Source organism: Abramis brama (assembly GCF_963993115.1).
Source record: "Abramis brama genome assembly, chromosome: 18".
Lineage (NCBI taxonomy): Eukaryota > Metazoa > Chordata > Actinopteri > Cypriniformes > Leuciscidae > Abramis > Abramis brama.
This window is the reverse complement of record NC_139980.1, coordinates 14,387,856-14,406,361: the sequence shown is the minus strand read 5'-3', so window position 1 is coordinate 14,406,361 and position 18,506 is coordinate 14,387,856. Positions and strand designations below refer to the sequence as shown.

Genomic DNA, 18,506 nt, shown 5'->3' with positions numbered 1-18,506 from the left:
AACCACCTAAAACACAATGAGCTCTGAATCTCTGACGATCAATGGCATGGACAAAAGAAGCAGATCGACCAGCTGCTCAGAGGAGGTATCTGTAGAGATAGGCATTATCAGCAATCTCACAATATTTGATGAATAAGTGTGATGAAAATGACAAAGCCTAGAACTCTGGCCTAAAAAAGACATCTAAAAAATGAACAGCACTTTTTGTTATCTTCTTATTAGCCTTGAAGCATAAAGAGGGGCACACTTATTAGACCCTAAACACATTTTCCACAAGTTTCCTGAATTTTAAATATTTTTTTATACATTATGCTCGTCTGCATTGGTTTTTTCCAGATAGACTGTCAGTCATGCATTAGTGGTGGAGATTTTTGGTGGTGGAACCAATTAATTAAAAACACTGATTCATTCATGAACATAAATGACTGTATGTATGAGTGAGTCGTTGAATCATTCACTCAACCAATTCATTCAAGTGAATTGTTCACTGATTCATTCAGGAACATAAATGACTGTATTTATGAGTGAGTCGTTGAATCATTCACTCGACCAAATTGTTCAAAGCACACCAACATAAATGTTCGCCAGGAAAATTGAACTGTTTGTCACGTGTGATTTGTCTGTTCAGAGCAATGCGGGGGGAAAACCCTGGCAGATTTGTACAGTACTTTTTACAATACATATAATTTCAAAGCAGCTTTACAGAAAATGCTGGCTTAAAATGTTACAATAAAGAATCCAGTGGTGATTTTGCCAATGAAAAAAATAATAATGATGAGTTATTAGCCTTGAGAGGTCCATATGGCAATAATCTATAGCTCTAAGGTTATGAGTAAGTTACAACTCATGGTTAGTTGAAACTTAGACTTAGGATAGCATCATTTTGTCTATTTATCCAAATGCATGACTTTATGTAACAGCAGCATCTCTGGGCATAAGACAAAATTCGTTAGTTGGTCAGTTTTATTCGCAGTGAAATGGAAAAGAGATTGGAATGCCTCTTTCTCTCTGTAAATTAATTCTGTTACATTGATAGCACGCAAATGTTCATGTTGGTCTGAACAGATTCATTCATTCAAATATTTATTGTATCGAATTTTCACACCAAACATTTATCTTATATAAACAGGCCTTTATTCAAGAACGATGTTATTTATTTGTTCGGATCAAAATTCCCTGACAGCAACATAGTGGCGGCCCAGATCCGGCCCACATCTGGGCCGTGTGGAATCCACATGTACCAGATGTGGGCCGGATCTGGGCCGACACTATGTTGCTATCTGGGTTGTTGCGTATTTTATTGCATATATATTGAGCAGAGACAAAGTGAGAGCTCTCTGATATGTGTCCTCACTGTCAAGTAGCATTTTGTGAAGTGCTTTTCTTTTTCATTGCAGATCAATTGAATTTATATTTAATATTAAATAAACTAAATTCCTTTATATCATAGACACTGTTAATGTTGAAATATCAGCAAACAGTGTGTTCTGCATAGTACAAAGTGTGAATTAGAGTACGGGTAAACAGTGTCGGACCTGATACCAGTTCTAGCTTTCCGAATTATATAGGCCAACCAAGAGCAATGCAATCACTACCCTTTGTATGATTGCATGACTTTATGCGTTACTCTGTGTGTGATCCATTTGTCTCCTTCGCTATCATATCACAGGAACGGGCCCCTTTGCATGTTCTGCTACCCTGCTGCTTAAAATACATGCATATTCATTTATCAGGCAGAAATGCCTGAGTAATTCATATCATGCTCAAGAGAAAGATGGACAGGGTGATGGAAAGAGATGAAAAAGCTAATAAGGCAAACGCATAAATAATGGTTTTGTGTTGTTAGGAGGATCCCTGCTAAGCTGTTTTTGATTACTCTGGCCTTGTGGGAGGGATGTGTTATGAACCCCTTGCTGCTCTGATGTTTACTGCAGCAGAGCATGGAGACCGTAGCCCCAACACTGTACGTCAAATGGGACGAGTATTGTTTGTGTGCTTGTGTGTGACGGGGAAGGCAGGGGTAGTGACCGGGCTGCTGGAGAACTGCAGTCTGCTTCTTATTAGCGTGAAGAGCAATTGGGTTCTGGTCTAAAGTATCCCAATATCCTCTCCTATAATCCCCTCTCCTGCTGGGATCCAGCTGTGGGACAGCGCTAGGGGAAGGATACTTGGAGACTTTCGAAATCAAAAGCTTAATTTATTGCAAGAAGCTATGATGGCAGTTCAATGCATCATGAATAAGTCAATATATTTTAAATAAAATGTTACGTATTAAGTATTTTACTAAGCAAAAAAAAGTTATTTACTGATGCATAACTGATGCTTTACTCTACACTTGATGCATAATTATTGATGTTTGCAAGCACCACTAAAAATTCGGTACATAACCCGTTTCACAGTATTTATCCCAAGGACATGAATCATATTAACCTTTTAAGTGGTCAAATTACAGTTTTCGTCTGGCACATAATTAAATGGCTGGAAAAAAGCCCATAGACTTACATTGTTTGGGTTTCAGCAATATCTTGAGCAATACTCACCCAGATCTAAGCAACCACCCATATATTTATACATAGGCCTATACATACATAGTGGCGCACACCCACATCTTGTGCACGTGTTATATGCCCGAAGAAGGACTATTGACTGAAACATTGCTAATTAAACACTTTTTGTGATGATGCAAGTTGTGTGCAGGATTTATATATTCAATTAGCCTGACGTCGCCATACTTAGATTCTAGTCAGAATATGAGTCTGATACTGCTCCATTGGGCTGTGATTATGGGGCGTGTTTCAACCGAACCAGGAAAATGCCTCTGCACTCAATTGGATAGACCTACAACCAATCAGAGCAACGGAGTAAGTGACGTATGTTCTTCATTCATCTTTCCGATCGACAAATGCCTTGATCGCGGTTCTCTGTTCCTCTTTTCAAATGAATGCGCTGTCGATATCTTCTATAACAGACGCGATGGCGGAATCTACACATGATGTTTCATAAACAAAGTTCAGGAGGAGCACGTTCAAATAATCAATCCAATCAACTTGTCATCAAACAATTACCATGTCTACCCTATCAGCATGAGAGGAAGCATATATTTATTCACTCTGTCAACTCACCTAACACCTCTCCTTGACAGTTTTCAGCATCCCTCCACTCACTCTTGACTTGTTCTTCCACAGCCTGGAATACGGGGGGAGTACTTTGGGTTCGGGCCGAATACCGAGCCCAGACCCCTCTCCTCAGACAGTACACCAAATATGCATTTATTCTATCTGACTTATTTGTAAGTGTGAAATCTCAATTCTCCAGCGGCAGTCATCTTTGTTGTAAACAAATTCAACCCAAGCGCTCTTTGGTGACGTGGATGATTACGTTACTGTTGATCATCTGTCCATCATCGTATAAAGCCCGCCCTGACAATTTGATTGGTCCAAACAGCTTTGGTTCGGGCATATCCACAACGCATCAAGTCCAGACCGAACTTCCTGACCTAAAAATGTTGTGGGCGGGGCTAAGTTCGGCTGGCATCCAGGCTAATATTCAATATATCTAGATCTAAAAACATAAAAACTTCATAAAGACTGATGGATTGATACATGCTATCCTGTCAGTTTATCCAAGAATCATTCATGTGATCCCCAGTTGGGAAGAGTTTTTCTAAGTAAAGTATCACATCAATGACTCTGAAGCAGATATCAGCAGCTGAGGATGTTTACTAGAAAATTTCCAGTAAATCTATCAAATACTGCAATTTAGAAAAAGATATGAAAAAGATCAGTCCAATCACTCAACTCTTGCACACAAACGCTTTTCATGCTCTCTCTCGCTCACTCACTCACAAACACAATTCCTCACTGCTTCCCAGGGGAAGAACTTAGATTTATGTATGTTTATTTACTTCAGCACAGGCAGTCTGTAGAGTTCAGCATTCCCAGAGGAAAACCAGGAATTTCTTTCACCACAAATTCAAACACCCGACCGCACAATTCCAAGGAGCTCTTTATTGCTTATTCTCATCAAAGAAAGTCTAGGTTATATCTTGGATCTTAATTTCACTACTTTGTTAAGAGATATGTGCTCTAGTCTCAGAACTGATTTTCGAGTTTTGACGGGTTATTTTTATGTTTGCATCCTGTTCTTAAAGGGAGAAATTGTTTAACTTTAGCATACTTTTAAAAAGTACTACTAGTATTGCCATACTATATATATATTTTCATTTTAAAGTGAACTTCTCCTTTAAGGAAATTTGGAAAATCCAAAAATACTCCACAACGCAAAGCAGAGTATTGAAAGTCAGAGTTATGGTAAGGGCCGTGACATTTCTGAAACATGCTTGAAACTGCTTACCAACCACAGCACACTGGTCCAGCGACCAATCAGAGCACACTGAGCTTTTCAGAAGGAGGGGCTTTATAGAGAACTAAACATTACTGACAGACTGGGAAGAGAGGTGCTGCAACAATGTCAAATATGTGAAACATAATGTGTTTTTTGAACATTCAAGCATCATAACCAATTAATATTTCAAACTACTCTTCAATGCAATTAAGCGCTCCTTTCTCACAAAGGAGTTCAAGGCCTTGATTAAAGGACCGTTTGATGAAAGCATATTGATAGCATCACTTATTTCCCAAATTAAATACAACTGTCGGATGGTGATTCATGTGCCAGTACTGGGAACCACATTTGGTTCCCAGTACTGGCATATGAATCACCATCCGATAGTTGTGTCTGAAAGATTTGTGTAAGTCCACAACAACCAAAATATTTGGTGCTTGTCTCAGTATAGGCAGAAACTATTGAGTGGTCATGGTTTGGTTGTCTTTCACATATTAAACTTCTCCCATTTTCACTACAGCCATCAGTTTTTAGAATAAATATGAGGCAAAAGGCATTATTTTTACTTGAAGTTTATGCAAAGAAAAAGTGGTAAAATAATAAAAATGCCTAATGTGAAGAATATGTTTACGCTTCATTTTTCACCACATCTTCTCCAAGTGTCCCATAATAGGTATAATGATTCTGAATGATTCGTGAACACAGCACGACTTTACGAGCTCTGTGTTTGTTCTGAGCCCATCGGTGAAAAATCTATTGAGGTTGAAGGAGTTCGTGCATGTAACATTTGTGGTGCACTAATGTGTTTTCTGTGGTGGAATCGGGCAATCAGCCATTTACAACACAGAGATCCTCTTCTCTTAGACATATCACCCTTTTCTTTCTTTGAAATACACTTTAGATAGTTTAGACATAATTTCTGTTGGCCTCGGCACAGAAGGGTCCATGTTTTGAGTGAAATAATCTTCTTTTTTTTCAGTGTTATGACATTGAATGTGTCTGTATTAATGTATGTTTCATTGAGTAGAAAGCATGTTAAGATTTGGCATTGAACTTTATTTATACAACAGTTAGTAATCAAGAAGTAATCACTTCTTTTAATGAATCTGTTTGAGATCGAATTAACGCTAGATGTTTTGCCATAAATTACAGACATGGCATCTGAGGACTATTTTTCATTTTTCTCAGTTATTTAGCTTTATTTCCAGATTCAATCATAGGCTCATTCTTACGTAGGCTACTAGAGCATGTACGCATATGCACACTCTTCAAAAATGGTGCTTTAAATCTCTTGACAAACTAAAAGACGTAAATTACATTTGTAGGTATTCTAAATAAAATACACAGGTTGTACTGAATGTCAGCTTGCTTATTTTGCTCAAGATAAGGATTTATTAAGTCCACATGTCATGCAAACTAGAAACTATGCTTCTAACCACAGGTGGAGAGCTGCTGTTCCAACTACACAACTTTGCAATGCTGTTTGCGAATGTTCGTTAGAACGATGGTTTCGGGAAACACGGACTCGTTGAACTATGCTGATAACGACGGAACTTGCGAACAAAGTTGGCTAACGATGCTTTTGGGAAACTTAAGTCGTGCATACAATGGTGGTTCAGGTTGATCAGATATTTCTTCCAATGTTTCATCTCTGGCTTGAATTGATATGGTAAAACCGACGCCATTGTTACTGTTCGTATCACTGTGCATACAAGTGCTGAGGAAGCCTCCGGAGCTAAAATTCCATGTTTCCAACATGTGCTATAAGCAGTCAACCAATCACAACACACCAGGCCATCTGACCAATCAGTGCAGAATAGGCTCTCAGAAAGAAGGGGTTTAGAGAGACTGAATCCTTTATCAAACTGTTTCAGACACTGTGAGAAAAGAGGTGATGCTGCAATGTATAACGTGTTTTTTGACCTCGGATGCATGTAAACTTTAGGAGTCCTTCAAAACAAAATTAGAAGAGCATAATTAGAGCACTTTATTGTATAAATGTGTAATTTTTTGAGTTGCATGACTGACAGGTCCCACCTGTCATGATATAGAATGTGTTAACCCAAAACATACAGCTTTTATAATGTATGTTAGTCAGTGTGCTGGTCCTGAATAATGCCAGAAACCCAGTATTGGCAGTAATTGAAAGCGTGTAGTAAAGTGAAGCAGGTTAGCGGACTTAAAAGCCCCGGAGGCAACTAGAACATTAGCACCACTCAACACTAATTACCCATTCGAACAGGGGCTCATAATCAGCCTTGTCAAAAAATGTGATTAAGCACCATATCCACATGCATACAAATGCATGTATCCATGACCTCTGATGCTCTGCCCGGGATTTGCCCAGCAATGTTATAACTATTTAGTAGGGTGTAGCACCCAGTTCAGCCAGCAAACAGAAAAACTCATGATGAACTGTAATCATAGATATATGCCAGATGTTTGTGAAAACATACTTTGTATTTGAAGCTAAGCATGATGTTTTACATAAGCACTGGAAACACAGAGACCTAGGGTGGGGGAACTAACCAATGAGGATCTCTCATCACTGAAGCCCATTAACAGCATACATCCTGCTGTAGCCTACAAGTGGACTGGAGGAAGTGTTGATTAATGAGTTACTTTCTCTTTGCTTTTAAGTGCATGTTAGAAGCAGCATTCTGGGATCTAATTACTGTAAACACAACATACGCACAACATAGCATTAGACATCTGTAAGTGTGGATTACACAGGTATTTCAACATCCCTCTGCCACCCAGACATTTCCAGTAAATAGATTTCTGAGGACTATGAGTAACTTCAAACTGATGGAAAAACTGATAAAATTCGACAGAGTTGAACTGAAAGCTCACAAGCTTGAACTTGAAAGCTGAAAGTTTTGTTGTCACAAAAAACGAGAAAATTGACAATGGGTCATTCAAACTATCATTATTAAAACATTTATTTGTCATTCCGCTCTAAGATGTCCTTATCCATAGACCGGTGTCTCGAACCATATTCATCCGTGCAGAAGAGCCGAAGCACGAACAAAATAATGTTCTTCCACAAGACACATGCTGTTTTATTTTTAAAATAAAAAAATAAATAAAGATATAGATAGAAGCTTTTAAGTCATAACCTTCTTTGACCGATTTAAATCCGTTTCAGAGGTTAAAATGGCAAGCATTACCTGTTTGTGAAGAAGAAAAGACCAAGGAAGGAAACTGGTCAAGGAAACTCTTTATTTTAGCTTGATGTCGTTTTTGTTTCTGTGTCGAGTATGTTTAAGTTAAAAGAGTAAATATATCAAGGGAGTGAGAATATCTTTCTAGGTAGTGAAGATAACATCGTGACATTATAAACAGTCGATTATGTGTATGTGTGTGGCCAAAATCAAAGCGAGAAAGAGATAAATTTGGTTTGTCATGTTAAACCATTTCACATTGTGAAAATGTTAAACATGTCAAAGAACTGATATCGTATTTCGTAGTTAAATGCTGCATATTGAATATGACACTAGTTTTCCAAAGTTAGGCTATTGAGTCATTCTATGAAACGGGTGCCATTTCCACTTTGCAATTTTCCAAATTTTCATTAAGAACAAACTTATTTTTGAAAAACTTACACCTTTAAAGATATGTTAATCCTCCCAAAAAATATATTTTCCCACCTCAGGCACAAAATCCTTAATAATATTATCCTTTTTATTCAGGCATGGGAGTCTTTCTTGTACCACCCCGTCACGGACAATATGTATGCCATTAGAGTAGTAAAACAAGAAATATATTTTTAAAATCTAATGTTTTCCTTATAGTAAATTGTCCCTTTTTTGTAAACCATCAACCGAAAGTCTGTAATTTAATCCATTATTTTTTTTCTTAGTTTTTTAATCTTGAAATATGAATTCGACATGTCAATGGCCTCATTGTTTGTACTGAAAAAACAAATTCACTTAAAAAATACAAATAAAGTTACATTTATTTGATTAGTCCTCACAACAAGAACATCATTCAACATTAATTTATGCAAAATTGTATTTCCTTTCCCTAAAATTTTAACAAAAATGACCCCGTGACGGGGTGGTAACTGATGTCACGGAGTGGTTCACTGTGACAGGGTGGTATGGACAAAGTGTTTCTCTATATGATCTGTTGGTTTTAAACTTTATAAAACATATATAATATATTTATAATATACACATATACACATTTATAATATACACATATTTATATAAACATTATAATTATATAACATAATAATTAGAGATTTAATGGAAAACTTTGGTCATGCTCTGAAAAAAAGAGCATCATATTAGTATTAGTAGACTGTCTGCTTAATATCTGCTAACAATTTATTGGTCTTTTACTTTTACAACTACTTGTCACTTTTACTAACTCGTACCCTGATCTATCAGTCTACTAACACTGTACTACAGTCTACTAATACTCAACTGAGAGTTAGTTGACATGTAGTTGAAAAATTACTTTTTTACTTTGTAAAGTAAATTGTACAGGTGAACAGTAGTGAAGTATTTTTACTTTATCAGTGTTTTTCTTTGGAAAACCTTGAGTGAGTGAGTGAAAGCGATATAGTGAGTGAGTGACATGTAGTGAGTGAGTGAGTGAGTGAAAGTGATATAGTGAGTGAGTGAGTGAGTGTGTGAGGGGGTGTGTGAGTGTGTGAGTGAGGAGTGAGTGAGTGAGTGAGTGAGTGAGTGAGTGAGTGAGTGAGTGAGTGAGTGAGTGAAAGCGATATAGTGAGTGAGTGAGTGAGTGAGTGAAAGTGATATAGTGAGTGAGTGTGTGAGTGGGTGTGTGAGTGTGTGAGTGAGTGAGTGAGTGTGTGAGTGAGTGAGTGAGTGAGTGAAAGCGATTGAGTGAGTGAGTGAGTGAGTGAGTGAGTGAGTGAGTGAGTGAGTGAGTGAGTGAAAGCGATATAGTGAGTGAGTGAGTGGGTGTGTGAGTGTGTGAGTGAGTGAGTGATTGAGTGAAAGCGATATAGTGAGTGAGTGACGGTGAGTGAGTGAGTGAGTGAGTGAGTGTGTGAGTGAGTGAGTGAGTGAGTGAGTGAGTGAGTGAGTGAGTGAGTGAGTGAGTGAGAGCGATATAGTGAGTGAGTGACATGGTGAGTGAGTGAGTGAGTGAGTGAAAGCGATATAGTGAGTGAGTGACATGGTGAGTGAGTGAGTGAAAGCGATACAGTGAGTGAGTGACAAAGAGATGGTGAGTGAGTGAGTGAGTGAGTGAGTGAGTGAGTGAGTGAGTGAGTGAGTGAAAGCGATATAGTGAGTGAGTGACATGGTGAGTGAGTGAAAGTGATATAGTGTGAGTGAGTGACATGGTGTGTGAGTGAGTGACGGTGAGTGTGTGTGTGAGTGAGTGTGTGTGTGACAGAGTGAGTGAGTGAGTGAGTGAGTGAGTGAGTGAGTGAGTGAGTGAGTGAGTGAGTGAGTGAGTGAGTGAGTGAGTGAGTGAGTGAAAGCGATATAGTGAGTGAGTGACATGGTGAGTGAGTGAGTGAGTGAGTGAAAGCGATATAGTGAGTGAGTGACATGGTGAGTGAGTGAAAGCGATATAGTGAGTGAGTGACATGGTGAGTGAGTGAAAGCGATATAGTGAGTGAGTGACAAAGAGATGGTGAGTAATAGGTGTGTGAGTGATATAGTGAGTGAGTGAATGGAATAAAACAGGATTGAGTTAACAGTAAAACAAAATTTTGATTAGCCTATCTTAGAATCCTTGATCCTTGATCCTCGAAGCAGAACCACCCCGTCACATCCCTTACCACCATGTCACAATAAAATATGTTACGGGGTGGTATGTGACGGGGTGGTAAATTTCATCCCAAAATGGCCACAGATCTTCCATGTGGTCAAGTTCCTCACCTAGCATACATGCATTCAATCTGAAATACAATTTTCTTTGCATTAATAATGTAAAAAAAATAATAAAAATCAGTTTTCCCTCTTTATTTTGCGTGACGGGGTGGTTGATTTGAGCTTGACGGAACCTGCCTAATATGAAAAAGGAACAAATAACGAATGTAAAAGAATGTCAGTACTTGCCTGCTTTTGTTCTTGGTGGCTACAAGGTTCAAATGATGTCACTTCCACTTTGTGATGTCATTTAAATCAACAGTCCATGATTTATAGATAAAACAAGTTAGTGTGACGGGGTGGTAAGTCAAACTGAGGGACGCACACAAATCATAAAATATTTACAAAAAAAATAAGGTTTATTTTGAATAAATATATCTTATGTAAAAAGGGACACACATATAATCCTGAAAATAATAAATGTTTTATAAAAAACAATAACTTATTTGGTGATATTTTAGATGCAAATGTCATGTTGGTCAACACGGACATGTGAAATTGGCTATGTACTAGTGAAAAAAGTATTAAAAATAGTATGTTAATCTTTAAGAATAGTATTTTATCATATATCATGTTAACAAGAACACTTGAATTAATAACTTTAAGCTTTGGAAACACATTTTGGGACATTTTTGTGCCTTATGCATCTCATCAAATGTTGCGGACACAAATGGCACCCGTTTCGTAGAATGACTCTATTAAATGAACGGAAATCAATAGGACTACAGTATTATGAACTGTTAAACTGTCCATGAAGTGCATAAAATGGCTCCATATACTGATTATTTTGGTATCCTGACATAAGAGCTTGAACATGTGACATGTCGGTCACTATCTCCGTGGATGAGCACCTCACCATACATGGCCCTGAATCTATGACTGCGGTTATCGCCAAATTCAGGTTAAAGGTTGAGTCAGACTATGTGTGGGCTTAGTCTGCCCTCTGGTGGATGAGTAGAGAGCGGTTTGAAATATAGCATTCCATTTATATGGTAAAAAATATACATAATATAGAAGCCCCACACAACATTTGCTAATTTGCATGAGCATACCATCAGTAACATCCAACAGAAGCTGCCAATTATCATGACACATATCACCAAACTCATAGTGTTAATAATAAGAGAATTTGTAAGAAGACATGAACAGAAGCAGGATGGAAGAGGAGTGAAGAGACATAGAAGGTACATACTTTCAAATGAACTGGGAGTCCCCCTTATTGACCATGAAATAAGCATGTTCTTGAGAGAAGCTAGGAAACAGATTGAGTATTGAGTATCCACTTGAGTATTGTACTTTATGATTGCTAATAATGTAGCCTACATTTGTAGTTTTGAGACAGCCTTATAGTGGCAAGTTTAGTAAATGTCCAAACATTTTCAGAATTGAAGTTCAAGAACACTGAGGTGGATGACCAAGTTTGTTTTCAATGAAATAAGAGCATGTCATTGTTAAACAATACCTCCAACCACATTGGATGAGGCTTATGGAAATGTTTAGGCAGAATAACTATGGATGCAATATTCATAAGGATTTTCTTCATCTTATTTTTCTGCCCTAAAACTGTCTGGGCGTCAGAGACCATGTAGAGAACCCAAACTTGGTGGGATGGTCAGAAAATCCCACCCGCCTTTGCGTTTTGAAAACTTTTGATTAATAACACTGAAACCATAAGTGCTAGAAACAAAATTCTTGTGTCCTCTGCATCCTGAAGACTCCCTATTTCATTACCGTCTATTCCATTTTGTACTCTTCATAGGCCATTTGTCTGATTTGCTCAACTTGACATGCATCATCTAGACTAGAGACCCTTATGGCAAAAAATGTATCAAAAGAATTGTGCTCGGTCAAACCATTAAACAGATACAAGCCAATGAAATCTGAGGGTGTGGCCCATCTTCACTAATTGTTAAATACTGAACGCAAAATCCAAGCTTAAGGAAACTTGGTACACACAAATTGGCCATACAATAGCACTATAACAAGCAATTTTACATTTTTGCTAATTTGTCAAGTTACCAGACATGATTAATTAAATGGCTGTCCATTTAAAATTAAGATTTATTTCTTTTTAGATAATTTATAGTATAACATTTCTAAATGATTTATGTACTTTTTCTAACATGATGTAGTTGGCTATGTTAATTGTTTTGAGAAAAAAAACTTTTTTTTTATTGCAAAAAGTTCACAAATCGACATTTTGGTTAAGATTCTGAAAATAATTAGACAGTAATACAAATGTTTAGCAAAACATTTGCTTATCTAACTGCAAACATACAAAAAAAGTCATTAAAACACTTTAACAGAAATAATGGTTCAATTGTTACAAATAACAAGCAATATTAAATACACTGTACATGTTTTATCTGCATTCATGCCTTTTGAAATCTTAAATATGTATTTTGATATCCAGAGTCAGTATGAACACATTTCAAACTTTATACTCCTGCCCTTCGCAGTCTTGCCTGGATTTTCCAAAAGCAAAGCATAGCTTTTGATCAATAAATGAGCGTTTAATATGGTAATTAATGTTATTTGCTGCACAGTCCATAACCTAGAGATTACACCATAGTGTGTATCATACATTTGGGTGGGGGTGTGTCTGTGTGATATCATTCTGAAGATGGTTTAGTGCATAAAACAATCTCTGAGAAACATTTCGAGGATGACTACACTGAAGGAGAGTCTGGCCATTTTCACCGCTTCTCCAGTTTCTTAAACTTGGCCTCTGTGAATAAACACAAACAGAAGTTATTACACAAGTGAAATACAAAATACTGAAAGCTGCACATCTGAGTGTTATATTTATCTCACACAATGCGCTTGCTACTATAAAATAAGAGGAGCCTGAACATCTAGCTTGGTCTAATAGCGCCATCTAATGCTCATTATATCAGTTAACCATCATCTGTTCAGCAATTAATTCAGTGGTTTTTCATTTAAAGGGATATTTCACCACTGGAAAGATGAATGTGTATTTAAATTGGGTCATTTATGTAGTAGAAATGTGAAATTATTTTAGAAGTGGGTGCCTTTTAGACTGAGAAAAGCCAGAAAATGTATTTTTGGCTCATGTGGATGAAAGACAACAACTCCCAGAATGCACTTGCTTCGCTGCCCTATGAGGTCTTTTTTTCCAGACACACAATACAGAAATCTCTCGTCTCAGGGGGACATGAGGGAGGGAAGCACGGTCATTCGAAAATACTACCGGGTTTCTACTGATACAAAGCTTAATGCTAATCGGTGAAGTATCCCTTTAATAAGTCTAATCTCTACATCTTACACATAATGAGTATTGCTTTAACGGTCTATAGATTGACATATAGAAAGAAACAAAATTATTTCATAAAATTAGCAGACTAAAAACTATGAACATCATAAGCGGTTGTTGTAGTTGTTGAATAAAGTATCATAAATGACTGTCGTGCCTTTCTACGTTCGAATTCATCGGAATTAATTCATTCCAACTGAATCAAAGGGTCTCCATGTAAACATAGCCATCTACTCACTAGTCTGCATTCACAGGCTCATTGTGTTTATAATTTCACTCTTCTAACTCAATCCTTCAGGGAAAATGTTTTTAAAACAGAACCTGAAAGAGTTGATGCCTAGTGATGGTTACATTTTCATTCATTTATAGCCTACATTTAGCTTTTTACTTCTGCTGGTTGTATTTAAGCTCCCGAATTCATAAAGGTTGTGTTCATTTGTGAATATTATCATGATAAACAAAATGTTTAAGAATCATAAACTTTTGTTGGTCACAGAGCTTATTTTCTGCAAAAGCCAATGGGATAACTTATTGGGTTTTTATCAGGGGAACCAGGGTGATGCTAAAAATATGTCGTCACTGCAGCGCTCTATATCTTCATGAAAATCAACTGGCTTTCTGTATTCTCTACGTCGGGTTAAGGTTAATCATTTATACTAAATAAGTCACAGTCCAGACGAGACTAATAGTGTCCTTCATAATTTTTTATAAAATTAAACGCGTCTATATAAAATCATATAATAAAACATAACGCAGTGTTTTTCCCACAGAGTTCTTGATGTCTGTACTCACCCAGTTTCTTTGAATATGTGTCTAGTTTATATGCAGCCTGCTCCAGAGCCGTAACCTGCTCCTCGATCTGGTTAATCTGATCCAGATAAGACTGCAAACCGCCATCTAAAGCCAAAAATGACAACATACTTTAAGATGATTCATATATATGGCTTGCATATTCTCTGTCAGCAAATCACAAAATAAATACTTGCATTGTAACAATGATGTTAATGAAACACTCTGTGTACTTTACCTCTAAAGAACATTGTGATAGGACAATGTGGTTGCAAAATACATTAACATGAATAAACACATCTGTTGGTTGATTTTATATATCGGAGCCACATTTCTTACACTTCTGATTGAGATCTTGCAGATTGCGGCTGATGTTTATGGATATGTCCTTCATCTCCATGTACTTCAGACTAGTGAGTTTGTTCATGTTCTCGAGAAGTTTGTAGTCCTCACAGGTGGCTGAGTAAACAGGACAAAACAATTTACACACACAGATCTAGAAGTCTAACAGATTCATCATTATCATTATTATTATTATTATTATTATATTTCCATTACCAGTGAGCTCTCCTTGTAGGAAAACTGCCATTTTGTCAAACATGTCTCTGCAGAGCTCATTGATATCCGGCTCGGCGGGTTCAGTGGCCTCCTCTGCAGTCTCCACACCTCCCTCATCTATGACAGAAAGCAAACTCTTTCAGTGGCCCAAAACATAGAGAGCTGCCTACCCGGGAACAACTTCTGGGCATTAAATGCAGATTCTAAATGCATATGATGGCTCAAATTGCACTCTGGGTAGGCAACTTATTAGATTTAGAGACACGGATACAGTCTAGTTAGTTACTGTATACAAAACAAATTCTTTTCAATAGGAAGAGAAGTAGTAAAATATCCAAAAACAGGAAGAGAAACAGGTTGCATTAGCTTAAAAATAAGTGTCACGAACACACCATGATCAATAGCAGCATTGGAAAGCTAAGAATCACTACATGTAAGCTTGCAGTATACAGTGACTTGCATAAAGCTTGATTTATTTACAAAAGCAGCTCACTGTTATTACTCGGTCTTTTTGCTTTTTGGGTCTCTGTCGCATCGCTTGTGGCCGCATCTCTCCTGGACTCGGACTCGGGTTCAGGTTGGGGTTGGGGTTCGGGTTCGGCTGAGAGGTTGAGGTCGGTCGGGGGAGCGGGTGCTTTACAGATGCTGTCCATTGCTGCGGCCTCCTCCCCCGTAGCTGCCATTTTCACATCATCACATGACCAGAACCAGTTTCACGTGACTTCTCGTTTCCGTCTTTTTTTTTTCTTATGCAGTGAAATTAAACCAATACTTTAAAAAAAAAAAAAAATAATCTGGCAAAACGAAACGGACATTGGCCGTTTCTATGTATGAAGTGTGGCGAGGATTGTTATTATTATTATTTTTTTTTAAGTTCTCAGACAGAACGTTGCTCATATTTCTCTTGTATTTAATATTCTTTTTGGCGTTCATGCCAGGTACAGTTTCTAAATTCGAATGTGAAATCTAAATGTGGGTGACTGAAGGTTATAGTAAATAAAGAATAGGCCAGAAAGCACATGTTTTATATACAGATATGGGTGGGGCTGCTTGACAACGCTGCCAATTTAAAAAGAGTGAAGCAAAGAACAATGAGCTGCTATAAGATGTATTTCCGGTTGTATGCATTTCAAAATAATGATTAATTCAATATTTGAACTCGGAATTCACACCCTCATGTCTCATATATTCGAGATATTATATATCCACATTGTACTCGTTTTTAGTTTTATGATGAATGAACGTTTTCATTTATTTGTATTTATATTATTCAGGGTTACTTGCTTGTCTACTTATTTCTTATATAGCATTACATTTATGGGCCAATGACATTATTTAAAATAATTTGATAAATTCAAGACATATCACTTTATTCTATAAAACCTTTTAGTTTGAATTAATTTTTTAGTACATTTAAATAATACATATTATTGTATTGTTTTGTTTTATTAAACCCCCAGACTAAGAAAACTATTTAAAATGGCATTTTAATAATAAAAAAATTAAAACAACTAAATACTATGGAATACTTTTAGGTTTGAAACCTTTCAAACATTTTTTATTTTATTTTATATCAGTAGTTTTAAAGCTGTTGAGATAATTGAAAAACTTTTGTCCAGCAATTTGTAGCTATATTCTCAAATGTCAAGGTGGCATAACTGCAATCATGGCTCTTTTATTATGAACTGATAAGGTAATAACAGTAAGCATGATAATGCATCATCTAGACTCATCCTTGTGGCAGAGTGAAAAGGCTTGTAGATCTCTCTCAAATACAGGTAAAACTACTATTTTAAGTATTGAAATGTTTGGTACACTTTCCATGTCGGGTGGTACAACTACAGTATACATACAACTATTTGGTTGTACTGCCTGACATAAAAAATAAAAATAAATAAAAAACAGTAAAAAATAAATAAAAAGAATTCAAACACTTATGTATGTTATTTAACAACCTCTTTAAACACATTGTCCATGACTCAAAAAATGTACATCAGTTTTGAAAGGATTTTTTAAATGCATTTTTCTTATTCAGTATTATTTATAAGCACGTATTATATATTTTTTATTATTATTATGAATGCGTGTTTCTATAAGACCTTTATTTTGAAAAGTGTCCCAGCTTACACCCACCCAGCTAGTCACTGGAGTCTCCAGCTTCACAGGCCTGGCTCCGGCCCGCTCTCAGCCCCGCTGCCCTCTGCCTGTGACGGGAATCCATCGTGACAGGATACCAGCAGCACCAGCGACTGTAAACATGGCGGCGTGCACAGCCGGATGCCTGTGCTATGCGAAGCCCCCTTACTGAAGCCCCGATCATCGACACACTTCCATGATGGAGACAGAGGAGGAGCAGCATATGACCACGCTGTTATGCATGGGTTTCCCAGACCCGGTAGCCATCCGGAAAGCCCTGCGCCTGGCCAAAAACGACATCAACGAGGCTGTCGCGCTGCTCACCAACGAAAGCCCGGGACTCGGATACGGCTACGAGCCGATGGAGAGCGGCACTTCCCCGGGCTCCGGCCTCAGCGGAGACGGCGAGAACAGCGGGCGCACGGGCACCGGAGGGTTTGATCCTCCGCCGGCGTATCACGATGTAGTGGAAAGTGAGGTATGATTATGAAACGCATGCATATGTGATAATTTGCACGGCTGCTTGAGGCGGAACCACCGGGGCTGTCAGAAACCGGAGGGAAAGGCGCACGCACGCCTTTTACGCCCCTGTGTATGCATTACCTGTTGTGCTTATGCATGCAACACCTGACGAGGATGTCGAGATATTGTCTCTTAACCTTAGGATCCCATGCATGCCATGCAGTAGCAGATTACGAATGAAGTGTGCTGTGCTGCCATGTGAATGAAGTTGTAGGATCTTGGGGGATGGGTGTCATAGATTGCCTTTAAATGCACGACCTGTTAGAGTGTTTCTTTTTGCGTTGAACGTAAAATATTAGGCCAATGGAGTATCTTCCCCTCCTGATTAATAATTAAACTAGTGTCATTTCTTTACTAACAGTTGAGCAATAACAAGAAATGTGTGGCTGATGATTTACATGTCAGATCGTTGAACCATCAAATGTCATTAGACTCCAGCTTGTCATCTGTTATATTAACAGATGCAGGCGATATTGACCAGTGTTACGGGGTTAAATTTAAGAGGCTAATAAGAAGCTGCTGTGTATTAGGATGTGGATATGAAATTACTTTTGTGTGCTTTAAGTCTTTCCCACAGGTCTCGAATGGTTATTTTTCTGGATTTGGATAAACGGCTCTAGTTTTGTGTAATTCTGTGATAAAGCACGACTGATTTTTGAGTCTGACATGTAGCCGTCAGGCTTTGTTTATTGCCCAACTGTTGCAGTGTTTCTTTCGCTATTTACTTCATGGCTTCTTTGACCTGTTGGTCAACCGCAGTCAGAGCCGAACACTAAAGTGCAATGATTTCAAATGTCAGGCCTGACTTGTGTGCACAAACATTACTTCAACTATTGTTTTTATTAGTGTCAAGAAAGCTTGTAAAATTGTAGCTTGTAAAGTAGTTCAACTACAGTGAAATAGGTAAATAGTAGTTAGTTAAAGCTAGCTACAAGCTAGCTACTAATAATAAGTAAAAGGGATAGTTTTCCCAACAATGAAAATTCTGTCATCACTTACTTACCTTGTAATTCCAAACCCGTAAGACT

The 18,506-nt window shown here is 37.6% G+C and overlaps 2 protein-coding genes across 6 annotated transcripts in view; one reads left to right on the top strand and one right to left on the bottom strand.

The window, feature by feature from the left end:
- Positions 1–12,153: 12,153 nt before the first annotated feature.
- bloc1s2 (biogenesis of lysosomal organelles complex-1, subunit 2) lies at positions 12,154–16,231 on the bottom strand. 2 transcript variants are annotated; one of them, XM_084092074.1, is made up of 5 exons: positions 15,314–16,231; positions 14,821–14,937; positions 14,602–14,721; positions 14,266–14,370; positions 12,154–12,927 (listed from the first exon to the last, which is right to left on the bottom strand). In XM_084092074.1, the coding sequence occupies exons 1-5, from the start codon at positions 15,501–15,503 to the stop codon at positions 12,896–12,898; spliced, it is 564 nt and encodes a 187-aa protein (XP_083948200.1). In that variant the 5' UTR covers positions 15,504–16,231; the 3' UTR covers positions 12,154–12,895. The 2 variants fall into 2 exon arrangements, with proteins under 2 accessions (XP_083948200.1, XP_083948201.1); XM_084092075.1 differs by having other exon boundaries at positions 15,323–15,536.
- Positions 16,232–17,017: 786 nt separating this feature from the next.
- usp24 (ubiquitin specific peptidase 24) overlaps positions 17,018–18,506 on the top strand; it is a 73,065-nt gene continuing 71,576 nt past the window's right edge. For all 4 annotated transcript variants that reach the window (XM_084092062.1, XM_084092061.1, XM_084092060.1 and 1 more), the window contains exon 1: positions 17,018–17,434. In XM_084092062.1, the coding sequence (XP_083948188.1) occupies positions 17,153–17,434 (282 nt within the window). In that variant the 5' untranslated portion in view covers positions 17,018–17,152. The remainder of the gene's footprint in view (positions 17,435–18,506) is intronic.

Bases quoted from the DNA above. Each gene is read 5' to 3' on its own strand.
- bloc1s2 (XM_084092074.1), bottom strand. From the start codon at position 15,503: ATGGCAGCTACGGGGGAGGAGGCCGCAGCAATGGACAGCATCTGTAAA. The intron at 14,722-14,820 runs GTAATGGAAATA...CTGTTTACTCAG, and splicing joins CCTACAAGGAGAGCTCACTG to CCACCTGTGAGGACTACAAA. The intron at 12,928-14,265 runs GTGAGTACAGAC...GTTTATTCACAG, and splicing joins CACATATTCAAAGAAACTGG to AGGCCAAGTTTAAGAAACTG.